Source organism: Panthera tigris, chromosome D4, assembly GCF_018350195.1.
Source record: "Panthera tigris isolate Pti1 chromosome D4, P.tigris_Pti1_mat1.1, whole genome shotgun sequence".
Taxonomy (NCBI): Eukaryota; Metazoa; Chordata; class Mammalia; order Carnivora; family Felidae; genus Panthera; species Panthera tigris.
The window spans coordinates 79,132,347-79,151,581 of record NC_056672.1 but is presented as its reverse complement, the minus strand read 5'-3'; the positions used below and the strand labels follow the sequence as shown (position 1 = coordinate 79,151,581).

The following is a 19,235-nucleotide window of genomic DNA, read 5'->3' as shown; positions in this document are numbered from 1 at the left end:
TCTTTTGAGGCTGATTTCTTTCCCTTACCGTAAGGTCTTTGAAATTCATTCATGCTGTTGTGTGTATCATAGTTACTGATTATTAGTCCATCATATGGATGTACATTTTAGTTACTCACCCTTTGAAGAACATTTAGGTTCTTTCCAGGTTTTGGTGGTTATTATTAAAGCTGTAGTAAACATTTGTGCACAGGTTTTTGGGTGAACATAGGTTTTTATTTCCCTAGGGTAAATCCCTAGGATGGGAATTGCTGAGTCATATGGTAAAGGTAGTGTTAGTGTGTGTGTGTGTGTGTGTGTGTGTGTGTGTGTGTGTGTGTGTGAGAGAGAGAGAGAGAGAGAGAGAGAGAGAGAGAGACTGCCAAATGGTTTTGCAAAGTGGTTGTGGCATTTTGCCTTCCTATCAGTAGAGTATGAGGTTTCCATTTGCTTCACATCCTCATCAGCATTAGGTATTCTCAATTCAAAAAAAATTTTTAGTCATTCTAATCGGTACTAAAACTCATTGTAGCTTTAATTTCCGTTTTCCTAACGGCTGAAGGTGTTGACAATCTTTTCTTGTGATTATTTGCCGTCTGTATGTCTTCTGTGAAGTTCCTTTGAAAATCTTTGGCCTGTTCTTTAGTTTATTTGTTTGTTTGTTTGTTTGTTTAATTGGGTGGTTTTCTTACAGTTACATTTTGGGAGTTATTTATGTATTCTAGATACAGTTCCTACGTTGGATTTGTGATTTGCACAAATCCCAGTAGGTAGCTTTTCTAGTCATTCTCTTAACACTGTTTTTCAAAGCAAATGTTTTAAAATTCTGATGAAGCCCAATTTATTGATTAAAATTTTTTTTTAAATGGATCATGCCTTTGGGATTATAGGTAAGAACTGTGTAGCACTAGGTCTCAAGGATTTCCCTCTGTCTATTCTTCTAAAAGTTAGATAATTTTATGTTATACATTTAGGTCTATGATCTAATTTGAGTTAACTCCTGTTTAAAGTATGATAGGTTGAGGTTCGTTTTTTTGGTAAATAGATGTCTAATTGTTGGGTCGAGGTTGATTATTTTGTAGGTGGATGTCCAGTTGTTCCAAAGCCATTTGTTGAAAATGAAAAAACTGCCCTTTCTCCATTGAATTGTATTTGTACTGTGAGAACTAATAAAAGAACTTTGCTTAGAATGCAGTTGGGTGCCAGCAGGGGGAGCTTTCAATCCGGTCTCTTGTCAGTGGCACAGCCAGCGGGAAGAGAGGGCGCCTTGCCTTGCCTTGCCTTGCCCTTAGATACTACTTTACTATCTTAGCAGGAGGAAGGAAGGTTTCTTACACCCGCAGCCCTTCACCCCCCCTCCCCCACCCCCCGCAGCAGCCCAGCCATCCAATGAGAATCCACCATACTTCCAGCTCCCAGTTTACTCTAGTGGACTTTTAGTTTACAATCAGCCCATCCCAACTCCGCCCCCCCCCCCTTCTCTGTAAAAGAGCACTTCTCACCTTTATTCTCTGGGTTTGCGGGTGGGTCTGCAGCAGCTTGCTTGTCCTGGATTGCCATCTCTGCTATTCCTGAATGAACTCATCTTTTGCTGGTAGAATAAATGGCAGTTTTATTTTTAAGGTTAGCGGTTGCTTTGTCAAACACTAATTAGCTGGGGGCACCTGGGTGGCTCAGCCAGTTAAGCGTCCGACCCCTCATTTTGGCTCAGGTCATGATCTCGAGGTTCAGGGGTTTGAGCCCCGCATAGGGCTCTGTGCCGACAGCGCAGAGCCTGCTTGAGATTCTGTCTCCCTCATTTTCTCTGCCCCTTCCCCATTCTCTCTCTCTCTCCCCCCCTCCCTCTCTCAAAAATAAATAAATAAATGTTAAAAAAAACTTATTGGCTGTAATTGTGTGGGTCTGTTTGTATAGTCTGTTTCTTTGGATTCTTTTTCAAAATTGTTTTCACCCATCTAGCTCTTTTACTGTTCCATGTAAATTTTATAATCAGCTTGTTTCTAACTATAAGAAATCCTGTGGGGATTTTGATTGGGATTGTGTTAAATCTATAGGTCAGTTTGGAGAGAATTGACATCTTTATTATATTGTCTTCCAGCTTATGAATTTGGTAAGCTTCTTCACTTATTTAAGTTCTTGATTTCTTCAGCATTTTGTGGTGTTAAGCATACTTCATGGTTTATTAGACTTATGTTTATGAATTTAAGTGTTTTGGAGGTATTGGAAAATGGTATTTAAAAAAGTTTCAGTTTCCAGTTGTTTGTTGTTAGTGTATTGAAATAACACTTGATGTTTGTTTGCATTTTGACTTTGCTAAACTCACTTATGAATTCTGGGATCTTTTTTGTAGATTCCTTGGGATTTTCTACATAGATGATCATACTATCTTCCGATAAGGATGATTTTAGCTCTTCCTTTCCAAACTGAATGCCTTTTATTTTTTCCCTTAACCTTATTACACTGGCTAGGACTTCAAATGCAATTTTAAATAGAAATTGTGAGAGTGGATATCCTTTTCCTTTTTCTTTTTTTTAATTTTTTTTTTTTTAACGTTTATTTATTTTTGAGACAGAGACAGAGCATGAACAGGGGAGGGTCAGAGAGAGAGGGAGACACAGAATCTGAAACAGGCTCCAGGCTCTGAGCTGTCAGCACAGAGCCCGACGCGGGGCTCAAACTCACGGACCGCGAGATCATGACCTGAGCCGAAGTTGGATGCTCAACCGACTGAGCCACCCAGGCGCCCCACCTTTTCCTTTTTCTTAGTGTTAGGGGAATAGCGTTGTTTTTCATCTTTAATTAAATATATATATATATTTATTTATTTATAAATGTATGAGTTTCTTGTAAATACCCTGTAGCATAAAGGAAGTTTCCTTTAATTCCTGGTTTGCCAAGTATTTATCTTGAGTGGCTGTTTGGTTTTGTCAGATGTTTTTCTGCAGCTATTGATATCATATATTTTTTTGTTCTTAGTTTTTTGGTCTGGTGGATTGCATGGATTGATTTTTGAATGTTGAATTAGAATTAGCTTTACATTCCTGGGGTAAGTCCCACTCATGAAGTATTAATCTGTTTTTTCAGTTTGCTAAAATTTAGTTGAGGATTTTCCATTTATGTTCATGGGTGATTTAATCTAGTTTTCTAAGTCATAGTTTTCTTGTAATGTTTTTGTCTGGTTTTGGTATCAGGATAACATTGCCCTCTGTAAAATGCAGTGGCAAAGTTCCCTCACCTTCTGATTTCTGGAAGATATTGTATAGAAGTGGCATTATTCCTTCTTCCAATATTTGGTAGAAATTGTGACAAATAATTTTGTTTTCGAGTTTTCTTTTCTGGAGGGGTTTGAATTACAAATTCAGTTTTTAAAATAGATACATACAAGACTATTCTGTATATCTATTTTTCTTTGGTGGATTTTGATAATTTGTACTTTCTTGGAAATGTACTATTTCATCTGAGTTGTTCAATTTATATGCGTAGAGTATATGCATTATTCTCTTACTATCCCTTTAATTGCTATGGGATCTGTTGTGATGACCTCTCTTTCATTTTTTGATATTGGTAATTTATGTCTTTTTCTTTTCTCTTTTTATCTTTGCCAGTCTTCATCAGTCATTTGAAAGAACCATCTTTTTAAATGATTTTTTTTTTCTGTTTTCTGGCTTTCCATTTTATTGTTTTCTGTTCTTATGTTTATTATATCTGTCATGTTGCTTGTTCGGGTTTATTTTGTTCTTATTATGGTTTCTTAAGGTAGAAGCTTAGCTTAGATTGTTGATTTGAGACATTTCTTGTTTTCTAACACATTTTAAATAGTATAAATTTTCCCCAATCACTACTTTAACTATACCCTACAAATTTTGGTATATTTGCATTTCAAAATATATTGCATTTCAAAAGATAATTCAAAATATCTTCTGATTTCCCTTGAGACTTACTCTCTGACCTATGGATTGTTTAGAAATGTGTTAATTTCTAAGTATTTGGGTATTTTCCAATTTCTTTCAGTTACTGATTTCTACCTTAAGTTTATTATGGTCAGAGAACATGGTTTGATTTTCAGTTCTGTAAATTTGTTAAGGTTTGTTTTATGACCCAGGATATCCATGAACATATCCATGAACAAGCAAAGTGAACCTATAGAAAGTTGCAAAATAGCACAACAACTGGGACGTCTGGGTGGCTCAGTCAGTTAAGCATCTGACTTCAGCTCAGGTCATGATCTTCCAGTTCTTGGGTCCGAGTTTCGCATCGGACTCTGTGCTGACAGCTCAGAGCCTGGGGCCTGCTTCGGATTCTGTGTCTCCCTCTCTCTCTGCCCCTCCCCTGCTTGTGCTCTCTCTCTCTCTCTCTCTCTCAAAAATAAACAAACATCAAAACAAAATTTTAAGGGGTGCCTGGGTGGCTCAGTTGGTTAAGCGGCTGACCGGCTCAGGTCGTGGTCTCGCTGTCTGTGGGTTCAAGCCCTGCGTCAAGTTCTGTGCTGACAGCTCAGAGCTTGGAGCCTGCTTCGGATTCTGTGTCTCCCTCCTCTCTGCCCCTCCCCTGCTAGCTCTCTGTCTCTTTCTCTCTTAAAAATAATAAACACTAAAAAAAAAAAAAAATTTTTAAAACACAACAACCAATCATATATACTGCATCTAGATTCATCAGTTAGTATTTTGGTACGTTTGCTTTATTCTTTCTTTCTGTCTCTCCCCACTCATTAGAGAGTCAGTTGCAGACATCATGACAGCATCCCTATGTACTTGAGGATGTATCTCTCTTAGGGCATTTTACAAAATTATAACACTATTACCTAATACAAAGTTGTTATTCAGATTCCCCATTTATCCTTATGGAGCTTTTTTCTTTTCTTTTCTTCCTTTTTTTTTTTTTTTTAAATTCAAGATTTGCTATATGATTTCATTGCACTTAGTAATCATGCCTCCATCACTTCCATTTATTTAGAAGGGTTCCCCAACTACTTTTACCTTAAGATTGTCATTAAGACTTTTGAAGGGTTCAGGCCTGCTGTTCTGCAAACGTCCTTATATTTGGATTCGTCAGATGGACTGCTTCATTAGGTGCAGGCTAAAGGTTGTGGGCAGGAACATTTAAAATGAAGTCGCTTGCTTTCAGTGCTTTGTTTCAGGAGACACTGCATGTCACTTTGCCCCATCACTGGTGACATTTAATATATTATCTTGATTTAGGTGGTGTCTACTGGATTCCTAAATTGTAATGGACCTTTTCCTTTAGTAATTAATAAGCCATCTGTGGGGTAATAACTGGGTGAATGTCATGTTCTCCAGTGATCTTTTATCAAGTGCTTTTAACATTGATGATTCCTTTTTTTTTTAATGTGTATTTTTGAGAGAGAGAGAGAGAGACACGGAGAGACAGAGTGTGAGTGGGGGACGGGCAGAGAGAGAGGGAGACCCAGAATCCGAAGCAGGCTCCAGGCTCTGAGCTGTCAGCACAGAGCCCGACGCGGGGCTCGAACTCCCAGACCTCAAGATCATGACCTGGGTCGAAGTTGGAGACCTAGCCGACTGAGCCACCCAGGCGCCCCTAGCATTGATGATTCTTACCTGAATCAGTTATTACTGTAATGGTTGGATAATGGTGATTTCCTTTTTTTAAATTTGTTTTTATTTTTATTATTTTTTTAAAGTTTATTTATTTATTCTGGGAGAAAGAGAAAGTGCAAATGGGGAAGGGGCAGAGAGAAGGAGAGACAGAATCCCAAGCAGGCTCTGTGCCGGCAGCCCAATGCGGAGCTTGAACTCACAAATTCTAAGATCATGACCTGAGCTGAGATCAGGTTTGAACGCTTAACCGACTGAGCCACCCAGGCACCCCTATTTTTATTTTTTATATTTTATTTTTTTTTAATTTATTTTTTTTATAATGGTGAACTGGATTTCATTTGTGAAGAAGAGATTTGCCTTTCCTTTCCTTTTGTTTTCTTTCTTTTCCTTTCTTTCTTCCTTTCTTTACTTACTTATCAGCAGTGTGGAGTCACGAATTCTTTTCTTCAGTCATTATTCATTCAAGTGCTCAGATTGTCTTAAATTCGACTAGCGAGAACCACTTAATTCTGGGTTGGTACAATTGCAGCAAAGGTAAGTTTTCTCTAGTTTTTAACATTTCAGTCCATTCGTAGCCTTAGGAGCTACAGGGATTAATGCAGGTACCGTCCTTCAGACCTTACTTTTGATAACCCTTCTGTGCTTATTTTCCAGCAAATCACTGAATTGAAGAAAGAAAACTTTAATTTAAAGCTCCGCATCTATTTCTTGGAGGAAAGAATGCAACAGGAACTTGATGGCCCCACCGAACACGTCTATAAAACTGTGAGGTCCCACTTCCCACGGCCACACCTGGTTTTTTTCTCAGAGTCATTCCCAGCAGAAATTTGATTAATATTTGTTCTCCGAGTTAGCCTGAACAGACAGAGCTGCTTTCATTTAATCTGAATGGATTACGGGGAGCATAAAACAATAGGATGATCTTAATAGTAAGCAAAGAGTTGCAAGATTAATTTTAAGGGATTCTGTCTCTCTTTTTCAAATCCTAATTCTCATTTACTCTTTCTATCTCAGTTGCCTTTTCCTAATTATTCACGATTGAGACAAAGGTGGTGAAATGGTGGAGTGTCTTTGGAATTGCGGCCTGCTGTTACCCACTGACTCGTGTAGCTGTAGGCAAGGCCCTTCAGCTCCCTGGGCTTGCTTTCGGAGTTAAGTGACAGTCCCTCTGTCACAGGGTTATTTGTGTGGATTAAAACGGAACGGCAGAGGAAAAGCCCTAGCACACAGTCAGTGCTTGGCGATGATCCTCGCTGTCTGACAGAGGCTTCCCTTGGCAGCCCGCCTTGAGGACCGTCAGCTGTCTGTGCCCTGGCTCTTCTGTATTCCTTGCGTGCTTGCTTGTGACGGTCAGAAAAGCATCTGTTCCCATCTGAAGTCTTGACCTGGGGGCCTCTGCCTGAAAACAGACCTTGGTGCTGAAAGTTGAAAACAGAACTTGGCTTTCCTGAAAAGACATAAGTACAAACAATATTTCGGTGCCCATTTTTTGGCTTTCTCCAGCAGATTAGCCCCTGGCCCGGGGAATGTCTCCGTCTTTTCTCTTCTGAAGTTTGCACCACTGGAAACTTTTGAAGGGGGAAAAAGGACTCTCCTTGAGTTTCAGCAGATGGGACTTAAATGGGCTTGTCTTGAAGAAGGATTGTACTGTACTTCTGAGCCTTTTCAAGAATTGAAAAGCTCTCTTGTCCCTTAAGGCAGTTTTTTTTTTTTTTGTTTTTTTCCCTTCAGTGTGGGGGTGGAAAGGCAATGAGGATGTCACCTTTTCTGGAAGGGAGTGATGATGCAATCATAGTTTGAAGGAAAAACCAATAGCCTAAAACATTTTCTGTGTAAGTATGGTTACACACTTCTAGGGTGATAGGGAGCCAAAGCGTGTTAATTGCTTGCTCTCTGTAAGCCATGGTCTTGGGCATTTGGACATTTATCATATTTTAACTCTCAAGACAGCCTTGTGCAGTGGAGATTATCCTCATTTTACAGAAGAGGAAACTGAAGTTCAGGGAAGATCAGTTAACTTGCTGGATGTCACAAAGCTACTATGAGAGGTGTATTCTGAATACAGGCCTGCCTCATTTTACTCTGCTGTTTAGCTTTTTTTTTTTTTACACTGTCTGGTTAGATGACCTGATTTAATTATACTTTTATTTCAAGTTGTTGGATACGTAGGTGTACATGGCTCAGAATTGAAAAAGCATCAAAGGAATACACTGGAGAGACTTTCATCCACCCTTGTCTCCTGGTTCCCCAGATCTAACCGATATTATTAATTATTTATGCAGAGGAATTTTATGTATGTACAAGCAGGTGTGTGTGTGTGTGTGTGTGTGTGTGGGTATAAATCTCCTTTTTACATAAATGCAGGCACGTTCTGTTCTGTACCTTGCATTTTTCTTTAATAATAAGGATAAGGGTATCTTTTCCTTAACAGTAGTGTAAGGGCGTCTTCATTCTCTTTTATAACGAAATTCCATTTTAAGCTTATGAGGTGTCTTGACTTATGGTTTGGAGACTGATTCCCATGAATTGTAAGTTTATAACTTCAGGTATTGGGGCTTGAAAAATTGGTCTCGTGGACATGTTAGCTCTCCATCGTTTTAGGTCGGGGGTGCCGGTTAGTTCATCAGAAAGCAGTTTAGATTATCTGGTGTCAGTTCTTAAATGGAAACTCTCTGCCCTTCTTAGAGCTGAAAAGGTGTCCTCTGTTTGAAGGCTGTTGCTGTAGGGTCCTCACAAAACCAGCTGAAGACCGGTGAACTGTCATGCAGTGATCTTTATGCAAAGATCAGCTTCTCCTAACAAAGTTTGGTCTCGTAGATGACTTCTTTAGTGCCTGTTGTTGACCAGGAAGAAGATAATGCACTGGGAGCCCCGTCTGCTAGGCTCTTCTCATGTGTGAGCTCATTTGCTCCTCAAATCCCCTATGTCAGGTAGGGCTTGTGTGTCTCATTGGCGCTCGAGTGGCCTGAGAGAAGAAACTTCGCTCTCTCACCTCCTGGGCTTGTGCTTCCGAGGACGACTACCGGCTTGCACCTCCAGTTTCATAGTTGATGCCGGTGTGCAGGCAGGGCCCGTGTCTGCCTTGTTCACCACGCCGTCCTCAGCGCTTAGCCCCATGCCGGTCCTGTCACAGGTCATCGGTATATGTCTGCGGCCAGCCCAGGTTAGCGGGTTGATTTCCATTCTGGCTGACTTCTCAGTCTCGGGTCCTCATTCCCCCAGGGCTGCTTGGCAGGAAGGTAGGAGGCGTGTCCCCTGAGATTATAAATTTTACCGGAAATGTGACTTTTGTTTAAAATAACCCACATGGATTATGGATGTGAAATTGGCATGAATTATTAAAACAAAACAGGAGCGAGGTTTCGGAGAAATCTTGGATTTATAGCAATCCTCCACCAGCTACGCACTCAGACCTCAGGCTCTACTAGGGGGAGTTCATCTGCTGTTCCACCTGGGATACGTTCGTGGGCAGGTTTGAGAAGCCCGCCACTGCCCCAGTGTCTCACACTGCGGTGTCTTTACCAGAGCTTCTGTCTTTGGGTTGTCACGTGAGTTAGGAGCCCGAGGCCATGTGTGACTCCCTTCGTTGCAGTCAGTTAAGAGGAGGACGTGTGGTTGGAGAACGCCGTGGTGGCCCTCATAGACAGCTTGCCCCACGCGGTGGTGGCTTTTTTGTAAGTGCCCCGAAATCTTACGCTGAAATGAGACACGCAGTGGTGTGGCCTCCCACTTATCCATCCACGTGTTTTATTTACTTACTTATTTATTTATTTTGAGGCTGTAACACGTTCCCACTGCTACAGCCACCACATGCATGATTGTAAACAAGCAGAAGTAATTGCCTTGGAATGGGAAAAGCAAACTGCAGAATTGCTTGTAAATTTGCCTGGCGGAGGGCAAACCATTTTTAAATCAGCCTCACTTGTATGACATTTATGCCTCAGTGTTTGAGTGCTCTGGCTGTTAGAAGCTTGGAAAATTTACATAATTGTTCCAAGTCTTGAGGAATCCAGGGCTTCCTTTTGAGACCACCAGTGTTTAATAATTCCTTTCTCCCTGTGCCCTGAGGCTAATGAGGTTTTGAATCTAGCATCTGCCTATTATAAGCGTCCTGTAAGTTAGTCTGTGCGGAAAGCTGTTTCCCCACTGCGCACATTCTGGGGTCCCGTATTTCACGTTGTTTCTTTTCTTTCCTAATCTTGACTGGAAGAACATCGAACTGAAGGTGGAAGTGGAGAGTCTGAAGCGGGAGCTCCAGGAGAGGGAGCAGCTTCTCATCAAAGCCTCGTGAGTACCTGTCATCCTGTCACAAGCTTGCAGGGTGCCCGGGGTTCCGGGGGGTGGAGGCTGGCTGGGTCCATAGAACACAGCCTTGTGTTTTCTGAGCCAGTTGTTTTCCCACTGGGCCCTGAGGACCCCAAGGAGGTGTCCGTTTTTGTTTAACTACTTTTCAACAAACTTCTGAAGTGTAATATACTTCACAGGGAAAACGATGTGATCTTAAGTGTGCAGATGGCGAATTTGCACTAAAAACACCTGTGGGGCCACCATCCAGATCGAAAACTGGAACATCACCCACCCCCCAGAAGTCCCCTTCTCCACCAAGATAACCACTGTGCGGAACACTGATGGCATCGGTGTTTAGTTCTGCCCACTTTTGAACTTGATAGGAATGGAGTCCCGTACCGTACACGCCCCCTTTTGTGTCTGGCCTCTTTCCTCAGCAGCGTGTTTGTGGGATCCACCCATGTCCTTAATTCTATCAGCAGCTCATTCATTTTCATTGCGGTAAAGGCCCTAGGGCTTGCAGGAATCCTGAGGGACTCTGGTGAGTGAGGCTGGGACGCAGAGGGTAGGGCTTTAACCAGAGGAACTTGTTTTTGTATCTGTTTAATGCACTAGGGTCTCTTATAATATTTTGTTTAAAAGAGGTGCTCTGCTTAAAACACGTTTGAGAAGTATTATTTTAATTAATCAAATAGTTAAATATTTGTTGAACAACAAGCCCAGTTCAGAGAATACAGTCGATGACTTGATTGGTTATTCATTCATCCGTAAACATTTATTATGTAATTGTGCCTCGTAGCGAGGATTTGAAAAGAGACGTCCCCCCACTTCAGCCTTGTAGCACGCTTGTAGACAGAGTATAACGGGGGCACGGCGAAAAGAGGGCGTTTGTGGGTCTGTTGGGGCACCGAAGTATACAGTTTTGCTTGGTGAGAGTGGAATGAGGCTTCCCGGGGCTGACCCACCTTCCACCAAGGATCTGGCTGAAAGCTTGGGTGGAGGCACACCGTTTGTCTTGGTAGCTGAGCTCCTGCTGGATCCAGTGGGCCAGGAGCATGGACTCTTTGGCTTAGGGCACAGCTGCACCGCTCTGGGCCGGGCCATGTCATTCCTTTCATTGTCACGCGGCCAGCAGCTGGAAGTTGGGCTGCTGCTGGCTTCGGGGAGACTAGGGGCTCCCCGGCCCAGACCTCCCTCGCTTATTGCCTATCTTGTACGCTTGGTATTTTCTGAACGAGTGAGTGAATGAATGAAGGAATGAATGAGAAAACTCGATTGATAAGTTTTTGTTTTTGTTGGCTGCTGTTGCACATTTTTTGTTTGTTTTTGTTTTTTGTTTTTTGGTTTTTTTGAAGCACATCATTCTCTGGCACGAAGTCAAGTCAACTTTACCAAGTCTGGAGGTCAGTAGTAGAATTTGAATTTGGTCTGTTTCGTGCTCAGCGCCCTGCCTGCTGCAGGTCTTGGCTAGGACTTGCCGTTAGCGGGCGAGTACACGCGGAAACCCGAACTCACAAAGGCTGTGTGCGCTCCTCCATACCACACACGGGGCTGAATGTTTTCAGGGCTCGTGCATGCATTTGTGGGTGTAGATTCCCAAGCTGCCCACGCAGACCTTTTTGGTCTGACTAGTTTTTTTTTTTTTTTTTTTTAATTTTTTTAACGTTTATTTATTTTTTGAGACAGAGAGAGACAGAGCATGAATGGGGGAGGGTCAGAGAAAGAGGGAGACACAGAATCGGAAACAGGCTCCAGGCTCTGAGCTGTCAGCACAGAGCCCGACGCGGGGCTCGAACTCACGGACCGCGAGATCATGACCTGAGCCACCTGATCATGACGCTCATGACCTGATCATGACGCTCAACCGACTGAGCCACCCAGGCGCCCCTGGTCTGACTAGTTTTATTAATTTATCCAGAAAAGATTTATCAAGCAGCTGTTCTGTGCCGCACTGGGCTAGGCTCCCGGGGATGTAGTGGTGATCCAGACAGGCTTGCATTCTAGAAGGGGCGATGGTGATAAAATACTGGGGATGGTAAGCGGATAAATACCAAGTGGGAAAAGAGCCGTGAGGAAGACAGAGGCAGCGGGGAGTGTTGACAGGGTAGGAACAGGTCCGTCAATAGAGACGTATTGCAGGGAAGGGGCCCTGAGGGGGGAGCACTTAGGTGAGGTCTGACGAGCAAGTAGGAATTAGCTGTGCACGTGCAGTAGGAGGGAATATGGGAAGTCTGGGGAGGTCTGTGTCTTGTCCTGCAGGGTCTTGAAGCCACAGCAGAGATTATCCCAGATAAACGGGAAGAAGTCACGGGTTTGAGCAGCTGACACAATCAGATTTAGTTTTGTGGAGGTCACTGGATGCGGAGAGGAAGGCGCTTCGTAGACGGAGCGCGGGGCGGGGAGGCAGGGAGACCAGTCAGGAGGCTCGTCCGGTAGTTCAGGTGAGAGGCTAGCGATGGCGAGGGGTGGGCGGCCTGCAGAGGCGTCTGGTGAGCAAAATCAACAGGGCTGGGTCACGGATGGGGAGGGGGGATGTCAAGGCTGACTCCTAGGTCAGGGGCTAAGATCGCGAGCTCTGTGAAGAGTGTTCGCGACGACGTAGCTGCTCCGGCGTTCTCCCTGCCAGTGCCTCGTCTGACACACGTTCCTCGTCTGGCTCACGGATACTGAACACGTTCTGTTCCCGCTGCTCTGGCTTGGCCCTGGCGGCCCCTTCTGCTTTTCCTGTCGCCTAGCTGACTCCGAGGCTCGGGGTGAGCCCCGCCTGGCTGCCTGTAGCCCACGTTTCCATCCCTTCACAAGCTTCCCTGGCAGAGAATCACACTCGCGCGTGTGTGCCGGCACTTTATAGTTTATAAGACCCATTTGCATCCGTTTGGATGCCATCGTTCTCCTGGGAGCCAGGCAAATCTCGAGGAAAGCCTCCTTGTGGATGGAGGGGGGGGGCGGTTTAGGCCTGAGAAGGGAAGGACTGTGACCAGCACCACTCAGGCGGGATGATTGGAGCTGGGATGAGAATGCAGGTCCCTGACTTTGGGTCCAGCCCTGATTTCATATGCTTTTTTTTTCTTTTTTTCCGTGGACCTTCTTTTTTTTTTAAGTTTATTTATTTATTTATTTATTTTGAGAGAGAGAGAGAGAGAGAGCGAGCATGAGTGGGGGAGGAACAGAGAGAGAATCCCAACAGGTTCTGTGCTGTCATCTTGGAGCCCAATGTGGGGCTCAAACCATGAACCGTGAGATCATGACCTGAACTGAAACCAAGAGTCAGACGCTTAACTGAGTGAGCCACCCAGGCGCCCCTCGTATGCTCTTTTTAATTTTCACGTGTGTGATTCTTGTTTCTCCAACACGACTGCACCTCTTCTAAGGCCAAGAGCCTCTTCTCCTTCAGCGCAGCGTGGGGGCACCTCCGCCGTTCCTACTCCGTGGGCCCCTTGTGCGTGCTGTGTGCTGTAGGACCCGCACGGTGTCTGTCACATCCCTGCTAAGTGTGCCTTTCCCTGCCCCCAACTGCCCAGTACCTACAGGCGTGTGTAGGTACATTCTTGGTGACGGGAAAAATACCTTTGTTTAATGCCCTCAACTCCCTTTTTCACTTTTACGGTGTTTTTTGTTTTTTTTTTTGGTGGGGGTTGGGCAGGAGATAGGGGACCTGTCACAGGAAAAGCACCTGCTTTTTCTCCAGAACTATAATTAGAATGGAAAGAATCAAGAGGAAAGGGTGAAGGTTAGAAAGGGTAGCAGGGGTGATATTTATAGAAGGTTCTCTTTTGTATCGGGTGGAATGCTGGTTTAGACCACTTTGTCCCCACCTTTCTTCGCCTTAGGTCTTGCTCTCCATCTCGTCTGTTGGCCCAGATTCTATAAGGAGAGACAGGGTAGGGGGAGCGGACTGCCATTTATTCTGCTTTGCCCCAGACCCCGTGTCTGGCACTTGACCTGCTTTATGGCTTTATCAGTTTCACAACAGTGATGTGAGGCAGCCGGCATTCTCATTTGAGTGTGGGGGAAACTGGGGCCCGGAGGAGTTGGGGGGCCGGCCCAGGTGGGTGACAGATCCTGGGCCCGTCTGGCTCTGGAGCCCGCTCTGCCTTGCTGGAGGGGGGAAACACGTATGTGTGCTGGGTCTCCACTGTTGTACTTATCAGTTACAGTAAGGGGACATTAAAAACAAAGGCAGACATATTGTCGGGAGTAAATTTTATCTCTGTGGCTTTAAAGCACAAACAAAAATAATAATTCCATTAGTAGAGGAAAATTGCACCATACTGCCGAGTATAAATTTTATTGCTACAGTAACTGTAAAATACAAAGATGATAAATGAAAAGTTGGAACATTTATTATTGGGGATATATTTTATTGGTATAACTAAAATGCAAACAAACTGAATAATACCAGCACTTGTTAGAAACTGTAGTCCGCCTCTTGCCAGTGTATATGATTCTGACTATAAAACACCGAGGTTCGTTGTGGGCGGACGGGAGGGAGACGACGTGTTTGCCCTCTCTGGGCGGGGGGGGTGGGGGGGGAGACCATTCCCTAGAGGGGGCTCTGTGAAGCCCAGGGCTAAAACACTGGTGGTGGTTAGTGGGAATTCAGGACTGGAAAAATCCCGTATCCGCGGCTCAGGAGGAAGAGCCTCTAGCCTTGCGTGTGGTATCAGCCGTATGCCGTGCCTTCTGAGGAACGACAGAAACGACCGAATCGCGGGGAACTCCAGCCGTCACTGATGGAGAAATGGGCCGAGGGAGCCAGGGCCGCGCACATCATGGCATTGGAGGGGAAGTGGCAGTGGCGGCCCCGGTTCTGGCCGGAGAATGACCTGTCTCAGCTCAGAGGGGTAGACGGAGGCCTCTCCTAGCATCTCAGCAGGGGCCGGCGCTGTGGTGGCCACAGGGCCAGCAGGTGGCGCTCAGATGCGGGGGGGGGGGGGGGGGGGGGGGGGAAGGGCGCCGTGCCGCGGCCACCACACGTGTTAGCACGTTCATTCTAAGAGGCAAGTGTGTCACTTTTCAAGTGAGGAACCTGAGGCGTAAGGGGCGATTTGCCCAGAGTCACATTGAGGACATGAGAGAATGTAAATTTGGAAGCAGATCTGTTCAGGCTTCAGAGTCCATGTTCGTTCTTGCAGTTGAACGTTGAATTCCATTAAAATGATGTCATGACACTGGGGCCTTCTGAAGGCCTGTTGGCGAAAGGAAGCAAGATATGAATAAAGTCTTTATTCGCAGGCAGCTCCTGTTTGATGCTTGGACGGCAAGTATGGCCCTCTTGACTTTCCATTGTTCTCAGTCAAAAATTCACATGGCCCGTGCATGTGAGCGTCTGATCACATGGCACTTGGTTGGGAACATTTCATATGCCCCCTAAAGTAGGGCACGGGAGGCTGGCGGTGAAGAAATTTGTTCTGTTGCAGTTTTTCTGAGAAGCCAGCTTTAGGTGGAGCCGTTTCCTTTATGATTCTGCCTTCTGCCAACCTGCAGTCGTTTAGAAATCTGCGGAGATGCGCTCCGAGTAAATGTCCCACAAGGTCGTATCTGACGGTTTTTCTTTTGAGGAGGACCCCGATGAGAGGCGTCAGGCGTTGGGGTCCTGTGTCAGGCTTTGGTGCGCCATCCCCACCGGTCCTGGCCCGCTGGACGGCTAACATTCCGTGCTGCCCAGCAGCGTGAACTCCGCACTGGACGGAGCGTGGGCTGCCTGCGCAGCCTCCTGGCCTCACGCCCGGAGTGGTGGCTGGGGCTCACAGGTGGGGCACGCTGTGTTTAAAATGCTCTGCCCTCCAGTTGGCAAAAGACGCTGTAGAAAAGCCCTCGATCCCTCAGATTGCTTTCCGTCGCGTGCTGTTCCTTTGCGCGTTGGTTCGTCGGACCAGCTCTCCCCCTCTCCTACCGCTGGTGGAGGTGTACTTTGCCGGAAGTTTCCTGGTGGGAGAGTCGGCAGTGGCTGTCAAGAGTCTTACAAGTGTGCTTACCCTTTGACCCGGTAATTCCCTCTGTGGAAACTGACCCTGGGAGATCACCGGGTCGTATATATGCAAGCATGCTCTTATTATTAATGTTGCTTATAAGATGATAACAACACTAACATGTATTTGAGTACTTTGTACTCAAGATATGAATAAAGTCTTTATTTGCACTGTCCTCAGAGCTTTAGAAGTGTTTTCAGACAAATGTGTAAAATCAGAAATCATCTAAATATTTTTACATGAGGGGATTGATGGGTGTCGGCTCTACTTCGATAAAAAAAAATAGGGGATTGATTTAATATACTCTAGTATATTTCATACAGTGAATTAATATGTAGCCTTTAAAAATGGTAGAGATTTATGTTTATTGACACAGAAGGATGTTTATGGTGTAGTAAGTGGTAAAGTCAGATCATGGATATATATTGTATGGTTGGTTCTGTTTTTGCAGAAAGTGTCTGAAAGGCTACATGCTAAAATGTTAACTTAGTTTTTCTGGCTGGTAAGATTGTAGATGATTCTTACTTCTTTCTTAATTTGGGTTTATATATATGTATTTTACATAGAGGTATGATTGACATATAACATGTAAGTTCAAGGTGTACATGTTGACTGATTTTGATACATTCATATACTTCACTGTGTATTTGAATTACAAATATTAATTTAAAAAAAGGGGCACCAGGTGACTCAGTTGGTTGAGCATCTGACTTTTGGTTTCGGCTCAGGTCATGATCCCAGGGTCGTGGGATCAAGCCCCACGTCAGGCTCCACGCTAACTGTGGAGTCTGCTTAAGATTCCTTCTCTCTCCCTCTGCCCCCTCTCCACTTGATTTCTCTCTCTCTCTCAAAAAAATAAATAAAAATAAAAATTGAAAACAACAACCACAAAGCTCCAGCACAGGTCTGTGGGAGAAATGACTAACAAATGTTCCTTGTCTCTTTGGGGCCACTGAAACCACCCTCTGACTGTCCCCGCATGGATTTTACACTTTTGCCTCTTTTTGCAGTAAAGCAGTTGAGAGCCTGGCTGAAGGGGGTGGCTCCGAAGTGCAGCGGGTGACAGAAGATGCCCAGAAGAAGGTGCGGCAGGTCGAAGAGCTCCTGAGCAAGAGAATATTCCATTTAGAAGAGGCAAGTCTGGAGGCCCCGAGGAGGATGTGTTCTTGCAGTGGGTTAATAGTGGGGGGAGCAGAATTTTGTTCCCTCTTTCACACACTTGCAGACTTGCAGGCAGAAATGAGAGCCACCCTTATTCAGCATCTCACGGGTTCCAGCCCTGTCCCAGGCGCCTAGTACACCCTGCGTCCTGGTTGTCGTCTTGGCGCTTACAGACGAGGACGCCAGAGTACAGAAAGACTAACGAGTCTAAGTTTGATCCTGGATTCCATTTTACGACTGCTGACTTCAAAGCCTGCGTTCTTGGTGCAACACCGCCCTTCTTACCTCGTTTAGTCTCTTTATTTTTCCAGAGGAGGAAACTGAGGCCCAGAGAGGGGAAGGACTCCCCTAACATGCGCGGAGCCTGGAAGCAGATTCCGATTCGCAGGCCCTCGCGTGCCCGGGCAGCCCTGCGTCTGGTCCCGGCCTCCATCCCCCGTCACCCCAGTGCTCACTGAGTGCCCTTTCCCGGGAGGCACTGAGTGTAGTTCCTCCTCCTGCTTGTTCCCAGGCGCTTGCTGTGCCCTTGATGGGAAGCAGCATGTGTCTTGGCTAAAAAATCCTGGCTCCTAGACGTTGAAAGTTTCCCTCCGTATTAAGCTAGTACGAAGTGACACTCGTCACTCAATTCTTGGTCTTTGAGGTCTGTCGTGTCATCTCACTTTCTCCCCCTGAAACCCTGACTCTTCTTGGATATGAGGAGGAACGCAGCACAAAGCCTGCTGGACACAGAAAGACGCACGGGTCACTATACTTGCAGCTCGTAGTGGGCTTTCCGTTCCCAGTGTTCACAGTAGCCCTTGTGGACCGAAGGGCAGGGAAGAAGCAGCTAGTGCTTTTGTTTCGTTTCGTTTTGTTTTCTTGAGCTTCCTGTGATGCAGCAGGCATTTGACAGTCACACAGCAACTCTTTGATGGGGTGGTGGTGGTGGTCCCTGTTTCACAGATAAGCTGGGGCTCAGAGAGGCTAAGTGGCTACCCAGTGTCCCACAGCAAAGAAGTAGGAGAGCTGGGTTTTGAACCCAGTTTGATTTGACTTTTATCTTTGTGATGTAACCAGAGACGGTTGGCACTGGGAGATCCAGATGTCTCTCCAGGACACTTTGCTGAGCACCAGGGCCCTTTTCCCCAACACGGGCCCTGCCTCTGTGATTGAGATCCTTCCCCTGTTGGCCTCTCGGAGCTCTCAGGAGGAACGTAGTCCTTCAGCACCCACATCACCTTGGAGATACAGAAAATGCATTTGAGAATCGTGTAGTCATTATCTTAAAAGAAATAGTGAGGGGGCGGTGGGGTGTGGGATGAATTTGTATGGAGATTCTGGGGACTCTGGAATTTATGTGTGTTTAGGTATTGAGAGGCACATTTCTCCTTGTTCTCACTGAAGCTGTAAATATTGATCCGATTCTTCAAACCCAAAAATACAGTTTTTGTAGACTTGAGTCTTTTCCATTGGAAATGCCTATTACTCTTCAGGATACAAGAGGGAGAAAATGGCTGGCAAATGTATTTATTACCGATTCTCCCCATGTATAGTACAATGCAGGGAGGGGAAATGTGCCGGAGAAAAAGTCATAAATATTTATATTTTAATCCAATTTCCTTTCAAAATGTTCCCAATTGTATTGAAAAATTGCATCAAATGCATTTCATTTAACTCTAGGATGTGAAAGCCGCCCAGGCAGAACTGGAAAAGGCCTTTGCGGGGACAGAGACAGAGAAGGCTCTTCGGTTGAGCCTGGAAAACAAGCTCTCGGAGATGAAGAAGAGGCATGAGGGGGCCTTGGACATGACTGTGGTCCTGGAGCAGAAAGACAGGTCTGGCTCTTGTCTCTGCCACGCACTGACATTCGTCTATCAGGCAGCATGGCCAGAGGGTTGTTCCCTTCCTACCCTTTTATCCCCCCTTTCTCTCCTTGTTCCCCCACAGTGAAAAAACCTGGGGTAACCTCAGGGTGACAGGAAAATGGCGAGGGTAGTGCTGTGAGGACAGGGATAGAATTAGAGATAGAAACTCCTGCTGAAAAGTTCTCAGATACTACCTTTAGCATTCAGTTTTGGCTGTAAGCTTCCCGGTAGCCGAAGGAAGAAGAGAACAGCTTTCTTGATGGACCTAAGATTCACATTGCTCACAAGCGAAAATGAGCCAGCAACTCTGGAGAAGCCCAGTTTTACTTGACATTGTCAGGGAGAAATTTCTCTTGTGGATCTGCCCAGAGGGAACGGTAAGTGATTGTATCCCCACAATAGATGCTAGTGAA

At 45.1% G+C, this 19,235-nt stretch overlaps 1 protein-coding gene across 1 annotated transcript in view; it reads left to right on the top strand.

Moving 5' to 3' along the window:
- CDK5RAP2 (CDK5 regulatory subunit associated protein 2) overlaps positions 1-19,235 on the top strand; it is a 169,608-nt gene that overhangs the window by 21,222 nt on the left and 129,151 nt on the right. Inside the window, exons 4-7 of the mRNA XM_042965100.1 lie at positions 6,210-6,320; positions 9,766-9,842; positions 16,825-16,948; positions 18,638-18,792. Of these exons, the coding sequence (XP_042821034.1) occupies positions 6,210-6,320; positions 9,766-9,842; positions 16,825-16,948; positions 18,638-18,792 (467 nt within the window). The remainder of the gene's footprint in view (positions 1-6,209; positions 6,321-9,765; positions 9,843-16,824; positions 16,949-18,637; positions 18,793-19,235) is intronic.